Genomic DNA, 21,439 nt, shown 5'->3' on the forward strand with positions numbered 1-21,439 from the left:
AACCTCCTCTGGCACAGCTTGAGGCCGTTTCCTCTTGTCCTGTCTCTGGTTGCCTGGGAGAAGGGGTGACCTCCTTTCAGGTGGTTCTAGAGAGTGATAAGTCACCTCTGAGCCTCCTTTTTTTACCAGGCTTAAGAACTTCAGCTCCCTCAGCTGCTCCTCTTAAGATTTGTGCTCCAGACCCTTCACCAGCTCCATTGCCCTTAACTGGATCCACTCGAACACCTCAATGTCCTTCCTGACTGAGGGGCACAGGACTGGACATGGTACTGAGACATGGCTCCACCAGGGCCGAGTACAGGACACATACCATGTTTAACATCACATCCCTTCTGCTTCACTAATACTGGCATGAAGTATTTGGAAAAGATGTGTGAAAAAAGACTTGTTCTTACCTCAGAAGGAACCCCAACATAAGAAGGACATGAAAGTGTTGGAGCAAGTAAATCCAGAGGAGGCCATGAAGTTAATCAGAGGGCTGGAGCTCCTCTGCTATGAAGATGGGCTGGGAAAGTTGAGGCTGTTCTGCCTGGAGAAGAGAAGGTTTCATGGAGACCTCATAACAACCTTTTAGAACCTGAAGGGCGAAAACAGGGAGGTCAGAGAGGCACTTTTCACAAGGTCATGTAGTGATAGGACAAGAAGTAAGGGGTTCAGACCGAAAGAGGGAAAATTAGGTTAGATATTTGGAAGAATCTTTGTGGTCCCTTCAGACCTGTACCATTCTATGATTCTGTGACTCTGTTGTCATTATCACCTGTTACATTTTCATCAAACAAAATATACCCTATTTGACTTTTTAAGTAAAAAAGAAGAAAAAGTAGAAAAAGGAGTGGAAAAAGAACATAAAAACTCAGATTACTTTCAAATAGTGTGATGCTGCATGCTTTCTCATCTGGCTTGGAAGAAAATGAAATGTATCCTGCAGCATTAAAAAATATGTCCAGTCATTAAAACAGCAGTTTGTGTTGCGTATTTGGATCTTTTGACACGTCTCTTGTGGACCATGTGTCTCATTGACAGACGAGCCAGGCTGCTCTTGGTGGTGCCAAGCAACAGGCAACAGGCAGAAACTGATGCTCAGGAATTTTCACCCAAGTCTGAGGAAGAAGTTTAATGTATGGTTGCCTCTGGGACAGGCTGCCCAGAGAGATTGTGGTGTCTCCAACACTGGAGATATTCAAGAACCATCTGGACACAATCCAGTGTGCCACAGTGTAATGTGCTCTAGGATAGCCTTGCTAGAGCAAGGAAGTTAGACCAGATGATCCTTCCAACCTTTCCATGATTCCATGGTTTGTGTTAGGGGTTGCTGGTCTGACAGCCCTATGCCCCAGGTGCCCCCAGCAGTAGGGCTGACTGTATATTCCATTGCCAGCAGGCAGACATGCACACACTGTATGGTATGTGTACTTGGAGACATGGAAAACTACACGGAGCAGCATGGATGGGGACACTAAGTACTCACACAGGCACAAACAGCACCAGGAGTCTCCTCGTTTCCCCTCTGGCTGATCAGGATGAAAAACATTTTTGTATGCACACACATGCCTGTACCTACCTATTGTATATGTGGACCCCCACCCCGATGGCACAGGGCTCTTGTGGCACCTGGAGGGGCTGGAACAGGGGACTCTGTTGGCCTTGTGGTGCTGCTGGGGCTCCTCTCAGGCTTGGGCCTCCTGCTCCTTTCATTGTGCATGGGGGTCAGCCGTTTGTCACCATAACTTGACAGGCTGTATATCATCCTAGGTTCCAGGATTTCAGGTTTAAATGTTTAAATTTCAATTTATTTATTTATTTATTTAAATATATATATATAGAGAGAGAGAGAGATTTATTTGTTTGTTTGTTTGTTTATTTATTTGTTTATTAGTGGTGATAGTGACTTGAGAGCAGACTTGAAAATTTAGAGACTTTTTTTCTCAAGTAATTGCAAAATACAGAGAACCTAGGGAAATTATGCTGAATTGAAAACAGAAATAAAAACCTTAGATTGAGTAAAACTGTGAATGTAGACAGCTATGTTCTGCAAATCCTGAATACTGAATATAGGTCTGGGATATCTGGAGAGCTGGTGAGGAAAATAGGGCCTGTGTACAAAAGGAATAGTCTATACTTGTCCTAGAGCTTGTCAGAACAAATTCCCTGTTCCTTTTTCAGGGCTGTGAAGTGTGACACTGCTCCTTGCAAATGACAGGTCTAAAAGATATTGCAGAAATGAAAACCATAGTATCTTTCTTATGATACCAATATAATTTATGGAATTATAATGGAATAAACGACAATGGAATAAAAGGACAAAGATCTCATCAAGTAATAGAAGCCTGTGTTTCCTGGCACACACAGAAGAAGATATGGAGTTATTCCTCTGGGAAAAAATATTACAACTCCACAAGTTTAACATAAATGTAAATCATAATATATGTACATCTTCAATATGACTGCATTACTAACCAAAAAAGGGAAATTGCAATTTCCTAGGGTGTTCCTAGAATCTGGAACACATTTCTTATCCAGAAAAATCTTTCTTACTATGCCTTGCTTTGTGTTGAATATAAGCAAGCATGATAAACTAAAATAAGACACTCCAGAGGACTAAGATGATAATGCAAAGATTTACATATCAAACCAACAGGCCAAATTTTCTTCTTTCCCTCATTTTATTCAGTCTTCCAATATAGTTTGGCTGGCATAGCAACAGAGCAATGAAGCTGTGACTCCATCCCAATCTGTGTGTGTGAATAAAGGGAAGGCTTGAGATGAAAGAACACCTGTTGCTGACAGCTTGTTTTGAGAGGGGAACAAAGGAACAAAGACGGATCTGTCTGTAGACACCTGTAGAGCCTTTAGGGATGCACCCAATGTAACTCCTTTTTTTTAAGTGTGGCATCCCATTAAATGAAGAGGAAAACAAGCCTGATTTGTTTCCCTTAACTGAATTCTGCTTTGCACAGCAGACTTTTTGAAACTTAAACAAATAAATTGGAATAAATATGTGGAATTTTGATATATTTTCCATGAAAGTTAAGACAATGTCTAAAACCAGAGACCACCAAAAGAGTTATTTAATTGAAGAAAATTAGATGTGGCTCTTGGATTATTATTTTAAAGGAGTAGTAATCACTAAATTTCTTATTCTGTTAAACTTACATGGCAAATAATGATTTAGTTTATTTAAAAGACAAAATAAACACAAACCTGTTGAAATACATATTTTCATTTATCTTCACATGTTATTTTTGCTGGTCTAAATGTCAAACTAAAGAACCCAGTGAGAAAAGCTGAACCACATCACACAAGGTGCACTGCTGGGAGAGGTTTGAGGGAGAGCTGTTAACTGCCCTGTGGTGGCCTTGCAAGCCAGGCACAGCAAGTGTGAGGCTGCAGTGGGCTGACCGAGGTGGGGATCAATGACACCAGCAATTATCAGAAAAGTTTGTGTCGAGGCTGACTGTGCTAGTCAAAGATTAGCCTGTCCAAGGTTGGTTATGAAACTATTGACTTTTTCAAATATCCAAGGTATTTTGAAGAGAAGCAAAACAGCAGTTAAAGCTCTGAACTTCAGAGACCTCAATATTTTTGTTCTGGACTTCTCTGCTTTTCTGCCACCTGTGCAAGCCCAGGATCGTCTTGTTTGGGGAACAATGCACTTCCATTGTGAGGAAAGTCCTGAGCTCTGGGAGTTTAGCTACAAGTTGCTATGAAGGGAATAAGCATTTCACCTTTCTCAGGGCAGTTTGACTTTTCTACGATAATGTCATCAAATCAAAGAGCTCACACTTAGGTTTTTCAATGAACCTTTTTCTGCGACCAAAATCTTTGCCATAGTTTAATGTGTCTGCCTAATTCATGGAGTAATTAATACCTCTTTTTTCTGTTACTGTGGGGGGAAAGTTGTTTCCAGATGGATTCTATTTCATCAAGTAATCATCAGTAACTCTGTTTAAAATTGTGGTGTCATTTAACATTCCCTATGTTTTATTTTTGTCTTTTTATATATAGCTTGTATTTAGCTAGAAGCCTTCTGAACAGTTACCTGCTCCATATAGCATTCCATCTCCTTGATATTTTAAGATTGCTTTACATGTTCAACTAGATTTATGGTTTATGTAGGGGTGCTCTAGATTCTTCCAGACTCAGTGAGTGCTTTCAGAGCAGATACCCTAGGATGTAGATTTCTTTCACAGTCTTACTGCTTACCTCTGTGTTCTCATTTTTAAGAATCGCTAATCAATTTGTCAGCTCAGCTCCAAATGCTCCTTCCTCCTCTTCTGTCCAGCTTGGAAAGCCTGTAATATCCCAGAGTCTCTAGGTGACCACTTCCCATAATTTCCTTCCAATTTGAAGTAGAGCAGTATTACAATCACATGGAGATATTTTGTAGAGACCACAGGAAGTGAGATGAAATAAGATTTAAATACATAGGCTGTAGGATATGTAATGTCCCTGTAAATGTTTTGACATATACTTAATTTGAAGATCTTTGTCTTCATAGCATAGTTATCAAAAGACATCATATCTTGGGAAGAAACTTCTCAACTGCTGAGGAAGTGCAGTATAACTAGTACCAGAAGAATAACAACTCATTAATCAGTCAGCTCCCTGCCCATCTCCTGGGATAAGGAAAGCTACATCAAATATGGATGTAGCAATGCCCAGGAGGAGGACACGGCTATTCACAAAGAAACTTTTAACAATAGAGAAATCATTATCCAAGCCCCAAAGAGTCATCCTTGGCCAGCACATTAAAATAGTGTAAAAAGTGTCCTTCCAAGAATAATTGAAGAAAGGATGTCAGGAATCCAAACTAACTACTTTGCTTTTGGCATCTGCCACAGAAAAGGTATTGCAAATTGGAGAAGCCCTAGAGCCTTGAAAAGAATTTCACTGTGAAGACAACTAAGTCCTAGTAAAGAGGAGCACAGAGTGACAGATTTTGTGCCTGTGCTGGCCAAGAGGATGAGCTGCCAGGCTGACAGTAGCAACACAAGATAGAAAAAAGCAAAGAATGCTTCCTTCCTGCTAGTTTCTACCTGATATCAAACATGTGTTATATCCTCCTCCAGTATAAAGTGGATTGCTGCAAGCGCATCCTGATTTACACAACGTAGAAAGAGCATTACAGTTACGCACACTGCAGTGCTGACTTTCCCAGCTGTTCCCACAGCCAGTGTCTGCTGCTGAGAACAATTTCTGGTCTGCAGCTTTCTTTCTCTGTGGTGTGAGCTTGAGGCCAACAAGCAGCCTCAAAAGGGAAGACTGGGCAATGTCTAATAACCCTGTAGTCTGTGGGACAGGAGGATAAGTGTTTGCTGACAGCATCCCTAGATATTTGTGTGTTTGACAGCCAGTGGATTATATTGAATCCATGAATCTCTCTTAGAGTCATGATATGTCTAATTTTTCCTGCACATGCAGGTTCCACTTCCAGTCTCAACATTGCCCCAATATCACTTCAATTAACACTTACATATTCTCTAGACAAAAAGAAGATATATATCAGACTATAAAAAACACTGATTCTGTGTTATTTAAATTTGAAAAATGCATAAACAAGTACATGAAATATTTTTGGGGAAATATACATATACATAATATAAATATTATATATGCAGCATGCACATTTTGTCTATATGTGTGTTTTCTTATATAAAATAATGTGCACATATGTGATGTAAGATACAGATATATAGTTGCCTAAGTCTGGAAAATAAGTCTTCTTCTTTTTGTACAGTATAATGATAGCTGCAAAGACAATGGCATGAAGTTAGGGAAAATTAAAACAAGTTGCAGAGAAGATAATATTAATTGGCTCAACTGTAATCCCAGCTTTTCCAAAAAATAACTTCAGAGGCTCCAAGGTCAAGATCTTTGGAGCTTTTATATTTATTATCTGAATCTCCACCTGAGGGCAGTGCCTCCCATGTTTTTCCTACATATTTGATCATGAATTTTAACTTTCAAGTACCTGTAAAATGCTGTAACTTCGAAGAACTAAAGACCACACACCCCAAATGCTCACATTCCTAGTTTTAATTTTTAAGGATTACATAATAGAACAGCTTCAGGCCATTCCCTCGGGTCCTGTCAGTGGTGACCATAAAGAAGTCAGTGTCTGCCCCTCCTTTTGCTCTCCAGAAGAAGCTGTGAACCACCATGAGGTCTCCCCTCAGTGTCCTCTTCTGCAGGCTGAGCCGTGGATGCACGTGTGTGTGTGCAGATGTGTACTTTTAGGGACAGTCAGAGCTGATGTGAATGGCAATATGTCTAGCAATATCTTAAAAGAGATGCATTGAGATTGGAGTGATAAAGAGACACCATAAGCATGCTAATAAGTGCTAAGATATGATTGCCATATAACCTAAGGCTCCCAAGGCAAATTTTCATGTTTATAAGAACAGGAATAATTCTACCCTATAAAACAAATACCTTCATTGAATATGGAAATAAACGCTGTCAGATTTCTGTCTATCATCTCAATTTTATCAGATGTATCAACTGAAGAAAAATTAAATGTTGTATCTTACCTTATTTTTGTACTCGTTTAGAGATTTAATAAGTTCGAACATATGGACACTTTATGTTAAAGTGTACAGAGAAATTTGCATTACTCATCAAAATGGGGTGGGATACCAACGCATTCTGCATATACTATGGAATGTGCAAGATGAAATAGGGAAAGGAAAAAATGTCAGCATGTTGACAATAATAAGGAACTGGGGAAACCAAGTCAGAAGTGTTGTGGTGCTGAAACTTTTTGAGGGAGAAAAAGCCATTGCACTCCATAGAGAGTTTCTAGTTGAGAAGGTGGACAGACTCTTTTTAGAGGTAAATGATGGGAAGAGGCTTTAACTTATATTTTCCTTTATTTTCTGAAGCCGTATGAGTTTGGGGAGGTAAGAAAGACTCATAGCCTATTTAAATGCTTGCTGGTATCCCCAGGAATATTACTGTAACTTGCTGTTACAAGCATGAAGATGGCAAAATTCAAAAACAGTCAAGATGAACATGGTAACAGTTGTGGGATACCAATATTCCTTTTGTAGTGTGTGTCTATGATAGCACAAAGATCTACTGACATCTGGATGTCTGAGTGCAATCAAAAACCAAAGCAGGTATTGCTTAGGAAGTGAAGGAGACAGTCATCAGTCATCATGAATGCTGCCAAGCAATAAGATGCTTAGGGCAACACTTGATCAGGTAAGTTATACCTTTTGTGCATGGCAAGCCCACATTTCTAGAGGTTTGAGTCACTATGGGAGATGCTTGTTCTGTATCTCAATAACGTTTATTTGTCTGTTAATGACATTTCTTTCCTTACAGCAGAGATCTGGAGATTTATTGCTGCTTCCAGCTTTTCTGCTGAAAAGGCACCATATTTCTAAAATGAAAGTGGCTGTTTATGAAGAAAAAACTATTTACAAACATTCTCTATCTGCAGATTGCCTATTGCAGAAACTAACTTCATGTGCCTCTCTGCAGTCACTTAAAGTATTTCTCTGCCCAGCTGCCATGGAAGTTACTTCTTTAACCCTTCTCCCATCTCTAGCTTTAATCTGTGTATACCACATATAAGTCTGTTGTCCTTTCTCCTTTGATAAAACTGCTCAAGTACACAGCAGAGGAGAAAAACCTTTAAATTTCCTCAGATTTAAGGCACTCAACAAAACACTTCTCCATTTTCCTGGTACTTCATCATACCCAACAACAGCAGTTGAGATGGTGGAACATACTAGAAGAAGCTCCAAAGGACAATCAGCCGAGGTCACTCTCAGTAGGACATTGGGCACTTTTCTGTCCGCAAATTGGGGTGCGCCAGAGCCAGGTCATGTGGGCAGTGGTGCAAAAACTGGGGAAAGAGAACCATCAGTGTCCCTGTGCTGAAAATTTCTGCATAATAAAAAGACTGACTGGAAGACATTATCATGAGCTAAGTCAAGAAGGGAGTTAAGGAATTTATTTATGCTAGAAGCTGGAAAGGTATTCTGTGTGGCAGTTCTGAACTTCATGTTTTATAATTAAAGAGGCTTGACAGTCTCCTAATTTGATAACATATTCCAGCTGTTTAGACTTTAAGGAAAAATACTAGAAGACTTGCAACTGAGTCATGAAAGACCGGGAGTTCAGTGGCAGTCCAGACTTCAGTTATTGCAGGGTTGGGGTTTTTTTTTTCTCAAATAAAGAGAAAGCTTTAAAAAAGATATTTCAACTAAGCATTATGCTGTACTCTATTATGAACTCCATAATTACACTTTATAGATTCAAGAAGAAGACACTTATTTGCAAAAACTTAATCCAGAATGAAAATAATCTAAATATATCAAAATTAATAGTGTGACTGAAATTTTGCTCTCAATAACTCCTTTTGAGACTATGAACTGCAGCATAAATGAGGAAAAGTACATTTATTCCTATAAAAGATTCCTGTTTGTTTGTTTGTTTGTTTGGGTTTTGTTTGTTTTGTTTGTTTGTTTGTTTGTTTTCCCCAGGATGGCTTTAATTACTAAGGACAATAACCAAGGCTTATATCTTAATCATTCTTGTGAGAGTTATTTTATATTAGAATTTTCATTTGGGGCACTTAAAAGAACTGTGACTTTAGATACATCTAAAGAAAAATTACCAGTAAATCCGATTATTTTAATGGACTTTCCCAGGTAATAGTGTCCTTAAATTTTTTTTAGAAGAATTTGTCAGGTCATTGAAAAAGATTTTGTTACCTTTTTTTTTTTTTGCAGAAAAGGTACACTAGATTGTATTTGCCAATGTATTTGTGACAATTCAGGGCAGAGAACTTCACTAATGCAGATGTGAGATTTAAAAAGTAGACTAGCCTGCTGGCTAAGAAATTAAAAAAAAACAAACCCAGCAACAGTGAATTTCCCTGCCCCAAGTGGGCAAAAAGGTCTGATGCTAGTCAGCTCCAACAGCAGCAGCCTTTGAGAGAGATAGGTGATGGAAAAAATGAGACCAGATGTGAGAAAATATGTCAGAAATGGAATTAATAATTATGTGTTTTGGAGCAAAATGGATAAACTGTTACAAGCACCTGGAGAGATTTGTTCAAGGGCAAGACACAAGCTCATCTTTACCTGATCATGAGAGATCTCTTGGTTAGGGGGGTGGGACATGGTGACCTCCAGAGGTCTCTTCCAGCTTCAGCCATCCTGTGATCCTGTGACCTGTCAAAAGGGCTAAGTGACAGATGATCAGACTTGTGCCCCAGGCTCCCCTGACTGTGGAACAGCTTCTTCCAAGATGGTGGCAGGCTGAATTCTCTGCTGAATCTCCTCTGGCAGCACCCCAGCAGGCAGGGTGGAAGAGGCCAGGCTTCAAGGTGGTTCTGGCAGGCTTTAACTGGGAGTGTGTGATGGACCAGAGTGGAGCTAAGGGGCTGTCTTGCTTATGGTGTCCTGTCTCAAACACTGGCATTTCAACAGAAGGGAGAACAGGGCAATCACATACTATGACTTCCTCTTAGTACTCCTACAGCCTTTGGCAGTTTTAATCCTTGGAGTCTTCCTGGGCTGAGGACTGCCTGCTTAGTAACCTACAGTGGATTTCTTTTCTATGTCCTTTTCCAGTTTCTCTGGACCACTGTACTGTGTGCATCCACAACATTCTTGGTAAACTATTTTCTAACTGTACTATGTGTTATAAAAAGAGATATGAACTTTATCTGGTTTTAAGCCTAGATCTCATTAGCTTAATATGTTGTTCACCAATTATTGGACAAAGGCAGTGTAAGCCATCCAGTGTAAGCAAAAGCGTAAGCTTTTGCACTTCATTGATTTTGTAGGCCTCTTTCCTACCTATCTTATATTGTCTCTGTTTTGAGATGAGCAATCCTAAACTATTTGAATTCTAAGATTTAAAATTAATTTCTTAGAGCATACCATATGCTCTTACCTCAATCTTTTCTAGTCCTTGTTGATCTTATCTGTGACAGAGGCCAGAAGTGCAGAGAGTAAACTAGGTATGGGTGAACCATGGACTTCTATGATACTGAGCTGATGAATGGAATTATGGATTAGGATTCACAGTAGTTGCTGACAAGCAACATCATTTTATACACAAAGCTGTGACTGGATTTCACTGTGTGCATTACTTCACACTTAACAACACTGAATTTCACACACAAACATTTGTGCTATCCCTCCCATCTTTGGGTAGCATATACCCTAACCATCACCTTAGAGAAATAACACCTTGGTAGGTATCAATGTAGACTTAATATTATTTTAAACACTTCAAATTGACAAAAATTTGTAAGTTGACCCAAGGATAATCTCTGGCCCACTCATGTATCAGCATATATGTAGCCAACCAGACAATGAACCCAAAATGGAACAGTCTAGAGAGCATTTATGAAAGCACAGCGTCACAAGCTTGTTGAGCTAGGTGATTGTCCTGCTTTTCTCTGGGCTGATGTGGCCTTACCTCGTGTTCTGGGCACCACAATGTAAGACAGACATGAAGTTCTTAGGGAACATCCAAAGGAGTACTACAAAGATACTGAAGTGTGCAGAGGAGAAGCTTTATCAGGAGCATCTGAGGGCACTTGGTCTGTTCAGCCTGGAAGAGACTGAGGGGTGACCGCACTGCAGTTACAACTTCCTTGTGAGGGGAAAAGGAGGGGCAGGCATGACCTCTTCTCTCTGATGACCAGGAATGGGACCCAAGGGATTGGCCTGAAGTTGTCAAGGGAGGTTTAGGTTGGCTGATAGGAAAATATCCTTTATCCTGAGGGTGGTTGGGCACTGGAACAGGATCCCCAGGGAAATGGTCACAGCACAGCCTGACAAAGTTCAAGAAGTGTTTGGACAATGCTCTCACGCACATGGTGTGACTCTTGAGGTCTCCTGTGCAGGGCCAGGAGTTGGACTTGATGATCCTTGTGGGTCCCTTCCAACTTCATATATTCTATGATCCTGTGATTCTATGAGTACTAACCCTGATTGTCCATTCACAGTTTCCTCCAATGCTCTGCTCCAGACTGGTGGTGAGACAGGCTCTGACTGCTGAGCTCCTTCAGAAATGAATAGAAATTAAAAAATATATCTATGAGTGCACCTATTGGGCAAGGAGAAGGATTCAAGTTAGCCAACATCTCATTAAAGTATTGATACTTTTAAAATTTGTGTGAAGGGTCTATGACAATGCTAACTTCTAATATATATATCTATCCTGGAAAAATATCTGGAAAAAAAAAAAAAAAAAAAAAGAAAAAAATCCACAATAACAAGGATAAACAGATTAATTTTATTTCATAACTTGGTTTCCCTACCCTCTTCTGTGTTTGGAAGTTTTTCACACATGGCAGGTAAAAACACAGGAATGAATCTTAAATCATGTGCTTTTTATTTTTTTTTTTTTATTATTATTATTATCGTTATATGTACAAAAAAGTTCAAGCACATTCAGGCGTTAAATTTCTATACAGTAATTAAAAAAAAAAAAAACCAACAACCAAATACAAACTCCTCTGCCAACCCTGAAAACAAACAGAACCCTTTACATTCTTATCTTTTCAGTAAAATTGCATTAATTACATAGTAATGCTTACAAGTAAGCAAGTTGCCCAGGGCCCATATTCCTCAAACTGAATGTAATATGGACATGAACTTCTCCATAACCTCACAAATTGCAATGTACATTTATATACATATATTTATATGTATATATGTATATAGGTGTCAACTTACACTCACTGATTGAGGAGAGTAGAAGCCATTATTCTTATGATGCTCCAGAAGGATATATTTCCAGGATCAAAGAACAGCATGATGGGCCTCTTTTAAATAATAATTTATTATCTTCCTCTCTGATAAAAATGGAAGATTTCACAATATATGCCATTGAACTTGAAGGCTTCCTGTTGATGGGTTCATTTTTATATTCCTTTCTCAAGCAACAATCCCACTGACTCAGACAGAAATCTGAGCTAACTATAGGCTAGTTAATGAAATGGCAGTGCACTCAAGTAAGGCATCCTTCCTGTTCCTTTTTAAACATTTTCAGAAGAGAGATGAAAGGTTATGAAGGGCTGGATGAGGCTGGAGAGAACATTTTCAGTCAGTTGTGAACATCTTTTCTCACTTATAAAAGGAGCAATTCACTATTTTTCAAAATGCAGCAGTTGATGTCCAAAGTGCAAGTACTTTCTGTACTTTTGGCTCTATTTTGTGTCAGTTATAGTTCAGGCACTTTGCAACATATTTGAGGAGGAACTATGCACTTGAGGACCATGTTCAAGATAAAACAGAATCAAAACATCATAAAACAGTCTGCATTAGATGTTGGAGAAGTAAAGGCTTTCAATATAAAAATATTTCCAAGTTACAAAAAAAGTAAAAACAGAGAGATTTCAGTATAAACTTGAAAAATTTTTCTGCCACAACAAAATGTGGAAAACAATTAAACAATTGTGATAATGAGAAAGCTGGAATCATGTGAAAGTCAATAGTGAAGGGTAGATTCCAGGCAAATGGATGGGAGGGTTTCGGTGCTATGTATCACTAAGGTTGGCCTTGTACACAGAAAATGTGCAGATCAATTAAAACTAACACTTTTAAATGCCACAAAGCATTGAATGTTCACATTGGCTTGTAAACAGTAGTGCTAGGTCCACTCACATTTATTCTGCTCCAAAAACTGACAATACTTTAGCAGAAGATAGGACATTCACATATCCCAGTGTGTGTGTTGTGGTTTTCCAACCTCCATTGTGAATAAATTTATGGCGATTAGTGGTGGAAAATTGTTTTTTAGTAATGAGATACCCAAAGAAAAATGGCAAAATTTAAGGGGCTTGGGTGTTGCCTATTTCTCAGGCACAGGAGCTCAGGAATCAGTGCAGTACGAGATGTCTGAATCAACTATCCACAATGCTGCAGACAGCTTCCTCCTCGGTGTTGGATGGAGTTGCAGTGCAGCAAACGGATATGGAGTAGCTTTGTCTTGCTTGTGTGGGGAACTTGTCTGGTCTTCTCAGGTGCTTTGTGTCTCTCCTCAGTCAATGAGGGTCAAATGTAGGTAAAAAGCTATAAATACTACAGGAAAAACTTATCTTTCTTCTGTCCCTAGTGAATGTTCTCTAGCAGTTGTCTTTCCAAGCACACGGGCAGCTGTTGAGATGTGAGAAGAATTAAACATGGCATGGAATTTGCAAACAAGATGTGGAAAGACATTTCAGAGGACGGATCCAAGTACAGGACTGCTCAACCCACCTGCCATACCTTATTTTCAGGATGTTTGGTACAGCTCCTATTCTCAAGCCCTATTTTCCTCTTTCTTTTTCTTCTTTCTTCTTGTCTGCCTGAAAGAAATCCGTTTCTGACATCTGGCCATCAGAAAAAATTTACAGCTGGTTTCTGCTAGCACAGAATGACTCTCTAATCTGTGGTTCAATTTTCATTTATCTAGCTGAAAATCTGGTTTATAATCTACACCATCTCTGTAAGGAAGAAAAACTCACTCCCCAGGCACCATGTAAAGCTAAATTCTGTTGAGGGGGATCATTCTTCTGTGTGTAGCCTACAGTGAATTGGTGAAATCGACTGTTTCATACTAACCACACATAAGCAGCATTGGTACTGTAATAGGTTAATGTGGGAAAGTCTGTTTCTTTAAATAAACTGCTCCCCACAGTCCTGAAAAATTAATAATTTCAAGAAATGTAGAAGTATTTGCAAACGTTGTTAGCTTTCCTTTCATTGTATGAGATGTTTTGCTGTATAAGATTCAAATAAATAATATGAGTCAACCTACCCTTTTCAAGTTGTCAGTGTGGTTTGACTCATAAGCAGTTGGGTGAGTGTTGTGGTGATTTCACAGTTGCTCTGCATTATGCATTAATGGTAAAATGCCATGCTACTTTTTTATTTCTTTTATAAAAATACAACAAGAGAGAAAGAAATACAATTAAAAAAACCCCATAAACAAAACCAAAGCTTAGAACATTGCTTAGAAAAACAACTCCCTTACTCCCAAACCAGTTTTGGTGTATGCGCTAATTTAAGTACAGTAATATTTCACATTCACTAAGAGTCACAAGTCTTTGGTTAACTATCATACAACCTGAGACTAACTGTTCTGAACCTATCACTCAGTCTTAAGCAGCAAGGCTATTTGATTTGCTTCAGTGCCTTCTTGAATAAATTCAGTTCCTTTAGCACTTCCATTTCTGGCCAGAAGAAAATTGCTGAAATTCAATTTAATTACAGTTTGAGTTCTGTTACTGAAGAAAGGTATTTCGAGTGTGGCCATTCAAAAGAAAATGTTTTCTGTGTCTACTCATGGGTTTCACAGCTGTCTTTCTTCTGAGAATATCTAAAGCTAAAAAACACTTTCCTGCCTTTGCAAATTGACATTTACTCCCTCTAACCCATCCATGGGTCCACTTGACATGGATCTGACTGACATGGTCCTGCCAGAGAATAAACTTTCCCTTCTGTTTTCCAAGCTGTCACTGAGCAGTACCTTAGAGCGAAACAATTGCATGAATTTCTGGTAAAATTCTTTCGATGCAAAATAATAAATGAAGGGATCTATGCAGTTGTTGAAGCAACTGAGGCACAAGGTGAGCTTGTAGGCAGGGTACAAACTGCTGCTGTAGAATAGACGGCTGATCATATGCGCAAGCAGGATAAAGTTATTGGGTGCGAAACAAGTGATGAAGGACAGAAGGACAATTATTGCCAGGTATATGGATCTAGTCTTTTGCTTATCACCATATCTGCTTGATGACTGAATTAGCTTCCTAATGATACCAATGTAGCATCCAACTGTTACAATAAAAGGGATCAGGAATAGCACAACAAATAAAGTGAGGAGAAAGGCTACCCAAGCTGCAAAGGTGGGCAGCATATCCCATTTTAGGACATCAAAACAGGTTACAATCCCTAATTCTTTCACTTCATAGGTCAAGTCTGTAGTTTCTAGTGGGTAGAAGGCTAGTAGCAAGAAAATCCACATAACCAGGCAGGCAGCCAAGGCATATCTTTTTCTTCTCCACTTGATCAACTTCAAGGGGTGTACCACACCCACATACCGCTCCACACTGATAAGGGTCATGGTCAGTATGGAAGAATACATGTTGGAGTAGAACATCACTGTCACAAGGCTGCAAAGAGACTTCCCAAATTCCCAGTGATTCCTATGGAGGTGATAAGAAATCTGGAAGGGGAAACAGCTGGCCAGCATAAGGTCCGTGACGCTTAAGTTGATCATGAAGATAACAGAAGGTGTTTTGGGTTTGATGTGACAAAGGAGCACCCAAAGGGAGAACAAGTTGCCAGGGATGCTGACCAGAGCCACCAGTGAATATACAACTGGGAGGGTGATGGAGATTGTTTTATTCTGGAGCATTGCCAGCGTCAAATCATCCAGGTGGGATTCGTTTTGAACCATTATTCACAAGTGGGTTGTTGATCCCTGTTAGCCAGCTGGATCATATCATGAATACTTGGCTTGAAAACCTAGAAGAAAAATGTCAAGTGAAAAAAATATATAAAACAGGAATTAAGGACATAAATCCTATATTGATCAACTAAAAATTCTTTATTTTGACTGATTTTCCTTGAAGGTACTGAATCCATTGAAATTACTTTCTGAAGAGTCTTGCCTCCCTCCAAATCATCATGTTGTTACCAGTCTGACTTCTTCCTATCCTGGAACAGCTGCTTTTCTCTCCTGAATGGTTTTCTGATGCTTAGAATCATAGAAACATTAAGCTTGGAAAAGACCTTCAAGATCATGGAACCTTTGATCAAACACCAGCATTTCAATTAAATCATAGCCCTGTTTGTTGTTAACCAGCACTCCCAGGTTCTTTTCCACTGGGCAGCTTCCCAGCCACTCTGCCCCAAGCCTGTAGTGCTGCATGGGGTTCTTGTGACCCAAGTGCAGGACTTGGCATTTTGCCTTACTGAACCCCACACCATTGACCTTGGCCCATCATTCCCTCCTGTCCAGATTGCTCTGTAGTCTATTCATTATCACACCTCCTATGTTACTGTAATATAAAGAAAATCACATATCACAAGTTGAAATTCAATTGATGTCTGTGTGAGAACACTAGTCCATAGATTTTCCATGAGCTAAATCCATTGTATCTACTCTAGATGTCATGACCTTGATTTCTTTAGTGCACAATATCTTCTGACACTTTTCCCCCCAAATAAATTGGGATCTATTTCAAGTAATGGCTGGATTTAATTTTTTTCTTTTTTTTTTTTCAACTTAGGGAAATGAGAATATGCATTCAATGACTCTTGCTGTATCTGTAATATAAACAGAATATAAGGAAAGAAACATGAGAATCAGGGACAAATTGCAATTGCTTAGACTGGTTTATAGGCTGAAGAAGCCCTCTTCTACCAAGAAGAAAAAGACTATTGAGCTTCAGTTTCTGCAAAATATAAGTTATTTAAAAGGGTTCTATTTGCAGCTGTCTGATCTGCATCATCTGTAATTCTGCAAAATTAGTTTCAGTTTTGCAGTCTGCAAAGCAGCCCATGCTTTCACTGTCTGGTTTACATAAATCTTTCTTGGCACATGCAATAGCTCATGGTTTAACCTATTTATTTTAAGCAGCATAGTAGCATTCAGCAGCTGCAGGAAAGAACCCACACCTCAATGTGTGTGCTTCTTTTGTTAAGCTGCAAGTACAGGGAGACAATTTCATAAAAGTACAGCATTGAAAAAGTGAAGAAATGGCAACAAATGTCCAGAAAGGCAGAGGATATATTTGCAGTAGGTTCAGTGAAGAGTTACAATAAGGGCTGAAGAGGTGCCAGGCCAAGTCAGCCGATAACTGTGGGCACATTTCTACTTAATAACAGGCAGGAAGTGGGTTCAGGCACACCTGCTTGTGGACTCTCATCACCTGCATGGTTTATTCCAAGCATCTTATTGCAAGACAGCCCTGATGTAGGAGGTTAGATTAAAAAACCTAGGTAGTAGCTGGTGTCACTTAACCTCATATCTTGTTAGAAAAGAGCTTTAATTTGTGTGGTCATAGGCCATTAACAGTGTAACCGGTCAGTCCCTCAAGGAGCCCAGCCCATGGTGCTGGGAAACTATTGCTGGAAATAACCATTCTGGTAAAACCTGTGCTTTCTGAGAGAGGCTTTTACTGAAAAACTTGCTTTCTGAACCATTGATGATTCCTGAAACCTGGCAAATGTGAAGTCTCTACTGAAGGTAGATATGCAGATCTACCAAGTGCAGATCCAGAAAAAGGTACAGCTACAGAAGCAAGCAGCTCAGTGGGGGTTTATTGAGGTTCTTTCTTGATCTCGTCTATTTCACATAGTGCTTCAAATTTCAGCTAAAAATATTCAGAAATGGTGAGAGTCAGTATCAAGAAAGTTATAATGATTAATGTTGCTTCCAGCTGAGTTGTTGGAATCCTAGATAAAGGAACAAGAAAATAGGAACTGCAAAGAAGCCAGAGATGTACATATATCATGCATATGTCACAGAGCAAGCATGTTTCAAGTAGTGAAGTGATCATCAGATGGGCACAATATCAAAAAGCCCTTTGAGCTGAATCTCTTGCAAATGAAATTCAGTTCTTGTCAGGGGAGTTCTATCAAGAATGAAACTAATTCTTCATTTTTCAGGCTAACTTGAAAAAGCCACACTGTCACATACCTCTTGTGAAAAAAGCCTTAATCCTCTCTATTTCAACTCATCTGTCTGCGATTTACCATAGCAAATACTTATTCATTAAGTCCCATTACCTCAAAAATCCTGCTCAAGTACCATCCCTTTGTGCCCAATAACTCTATATTTCTCAAAACAAAAAGAAAATTGTTGTTTATGTCAGAGTTACCATAGACCTCTAATAATATACTTCTGCAAGTGAAAGATATTTGCTATCACAGGCCCCTAGATGCTATTCCTATAGAAATTACAGGTACTTAGGAAGGTAAGAATATAGGTGAAAATTTCCGTTAAATCTGTCACACTGATCATAAAGCTCACATTTTGGTTTGTGTTAGAGCTAATCTCAGATGTATTTTCTTCTGTATTTGCTTTTTCTGACAGAACATCTTGATAAGAGGGAGATAAAAAATGCATGCAGAGATGCTGCCAAATGCAAAACAGCGTCAGCATTAACGGCCTGACCAAGGGCAAATTTTATGCACTTGTGGAACACTACTGTCAGTAAAACATAAGTGCCTCCAAATGTAGGCACCTCTTGAATTAGAGTTGAAAGACCCCAGACTTACTGATTACGTGCCTACAAGAGCTTTCCAAAAAGGGCAGGTGTCCTTGACACCCTTTTCAGTAATGACAATGTCCATCACAATGAGCGGAAGAAGAATGATGGGTTGTTCCTTTAGAGTCTTCTGCAGGGGAGAAGGGGGCGTGCAAAGCACACAAGACTGATGTTGCATGTCATTCTTGAGGGTGAAGAGCCTCTTGAGGAAATGTGGAGTACAGAAAATCCCCCTCCCAGTTTCGTGTTTCCTTTTGCCAGATTCTTTCATGCTCTAATCCTGAATTCCTTGCCAGGGAAGCCTGGAGTAGAAGAAATACCTGCTCTGATTCACCCTTATTTGTAATGATTTGCTTTATAAATGCCCAGGTATGTGGGGTTTGGCTGAGATAGTTAATTTTCTTCACAGTGGCTGGTATGAGAATATTTTTTTGATATGTGCTGAACACAGAGTTGACAACAGAAAGATATTTTTGTTACTGCTGAGCAGGGTTTACACAGAGCCACCCCCACTCTTTTTTGTAGTGCCATGCTGCCGAGGAAGTTGGGGCACATGAGAGGCTGTGAGGAGACACAGACAGGAAGCCCAAACTGACCAAATTGATATTCCATACTATACAACATCATTACCAGTACATAAAGTAGATGGAAGAAGGAGGTAGGGGGGACCATTTAGAGTGATGGCATTTGTCTTCCCAAGTAACCCTTTCACGTGATGGGGCCCTGCTTTCCTAGAGATGGCTGAACACCTGTCAGCCCATGGGAAACGGCAGATTAATTCCTTGTTTTGCTTTGCTTGTGTGCTTTCCTTATTAAATTGTCTTTGTCCTAACCTACGATTTTTCTTTCTTTTACCCCGTCAAATCTCTCCCCAGTCCTGCCTGGTGGGGGAGGTGAACAAGCCATTGTGGGGCTTGGCTGCTGGTTTGGGTGAAACCATGACACCAGGTTAAGCTGCTGGAACCACAATGTACCATTTCAAAGTACATTACTGCTCCCATGGCTGTGTCTGTTGGGGTTTAGTTAATGCTGTGTTCATATTTTCTTCTTTTTCAGAGTAACTGACCTTCCCCCACTGCACCCACAGTCTCTGTCTGACTCTTGTGGTTTAATTTGAAAATGTAATACATCAAGAGAGAAAAGAATCTCTCTTTAGAGGTTTAGTATTAAACTCCTTTTACATTTTATGATTTTTTTCCATTCCATTTCAGGTTTCCAACAGAATTCAAATCAGTGAAGCTTGCATAATTTTTAAAACATCCACCCTAAGCTATGGTTTCATATGCATAATTTTTAAAAATATAGTTCTCTTACATAAATTTCCCCGTTAGAAATACATGGTTTTTCTTTAATTTTGGGAGACCTAGATTTAAAATATGGCAGACCAATGGACATACTGACAGACTGAAATGAAAACTCAGTAAGGATTCTTCAAGCGACATGATCCAGCTCTGTTGACATTTGCATCAGTCCTCAAGCTGCTGACATAGAAGGAGAAATGTTCAGCTTTTCTGCTTGCCTGATTTCTGAAACATTTAGGAGACGGATGTATATTAGTCTCATATTAAGTACTGAGCCTCTGGAGTAATACTCACTATATCCATGTAGAATTTTTTTGCTACTCTTTGTACTCACTAGCTCGTGGCACTCTGCACGGAAAACTCACTTGGAAATTCAGTGGCATCAGGTTTTCATCCAAGCTGCAACCATAAGCTAAGGCGACAGCTGCTTAATGCTTTTCTGACAGGAATGGGAATTTCTTTCTCTTCCATTGACAAAAGATGATAAATAAAACATTAAAGGTGTACTGAAAATCAAACAGTAAAAAAAATCACAAGATATCTGTGTTATTTCTTTGTTGTGGAAGAGTAACAGTAGAGATGTGTTTATTTTTAGAGAACTGCTAAAAAGGCTCATGTGATTTCTCTCTTACACTTGTTATCTTCCTGTCCTCAGTGTCAAGAGCACCTGTGAAAAAGACTGAAAAGGCCATGAGCAAAGTCAAAATGAAAATTGCCAATTTGTAAAAAAATTGAGATTTGCTTTGTCACTTGACATGGAAAAATAACTCTTAAAATATATCATGCAGTTTCATAATTTTTGGTTCACTACCTGTCAAAGCACTATTGCATAGGGAAAAAAAAAGTTTTATTTCATAAATTTTTTATATTGTTACACTTTTAGAAGGACACCTTTCTAGCTGGAGCATGTAGGATGGCATGTTTCAAATTACAGGAAAAACAAGCTGAAATGCAATTTCAACTCAATTGCATTTTATCTAAACAGGTTTAGGATGAGGCAAAGTGAAAGCACAGATTTTATTGTAACCACTTAGAAAAATTCTATTAATAGTTTTTCATCAATGCAAGTGTACCAGAAGAATGTATTTTTTTTTTCTTAAAAGACTGATTTTTAGTATATTTTTTTTTACTTTTTTTTTTAATTTACTCAGTTTGATTACAAAACAGTAACAAGAGCTAAAGGGTTAGGATAGTTTATGTCTACCTAATGGTAGATAAAACTAGGGAAAATTTAAGGGTTCTCAGTACCTACTGTTCCTCCTGGGTTTTCAACCCCTCCTAGACTGTCTGAATTACTACTGAGATGACAGAGGCGAGTAAAAGCATATAAAACAAATGCTTAATTTTTGTTGTAGACTGAGTGTGAGAAGAAGGAGACAGGAAGGGAAAGAGTCAGTAATCTTGAGCTGTGGGAAAAGTGACAAACACTTCAATATTTAAAGTAAGGGGTTTTAATAAGAAGAGCAAGAAGTGCCCTTTTGTAACCTAGCTCAAGTACAGTTCCTAAAGCATCATTCATGCGATTCAGAGAAACACTTCTGCAAATGTTCAAGTTCACCAAACTGAGGAATGCAAATGAGTCCATCTCCGCCTGAATGTTTCTTAAAATGAACATGGGCTTTACCGAAAGAGGCTGCAAGTTTTGTCTTGGTGGTTCTTTCTCACCCTTGCAATAAACATTCATGCAAATTTTAGCTTGCACTGTTACATCTCTACATCTCCAAGAGCCAAGAATTTGGTTCACTCAGTGAAGATGTGAAGCTAAGTCTTCTAAGAAATTTCTTTGTATTTGAGCTTCCTTGTTCTTATAGCAGAATTTTTTTCTTATTGTTTTGTTCTGAGTATCATTATTACAAAGGTCAGAAACTGTTGCCAAGCCTGTAGTTATGTTATCACAGGTATTATT

General features: G+C 39.0%; 1 protein-coding gene across 1 annotated transcript in view; it reads right to left on the reverse strand.

Moving 5' to 3' along the window:
* Positions 1-11,150: 11,150 nt before the first annotated feature.
* Positions 11,151-21,439, reverse strand: part of P2RY8 (P2Y receptor family member 8) — a 33,693-nt gene continuing 23,404 nt past the window's right edge. Inside the window, exon 3 of the mRNA XM_083885002.1 lies at positions 11,151-15,482. Within this exon, the coding sequence (XP_083741128.1) occupies positions 14,341-15,414 (1,074 nt within the window). The 5' untranslated portion in view covers positions 15,415-15,482 and the 3' untranslated portion in view covers positions 11,151-14,340. The remainder of the gene's footprint in view (positions 15,483-21,439) is intronic.

Source organism: Zosterops lateralis (assembly GCF_965231275.1).
Source record: "Zosterops lateralis genome assembly, chromosome: 2".
NCBI classification, from domain to species: domain Eukaryota; kingdom Metazoa; phylum Chordata; class Aves; order Passeriformes; family Zosteropidae; genus Zosterops; species Zosterops lateralis.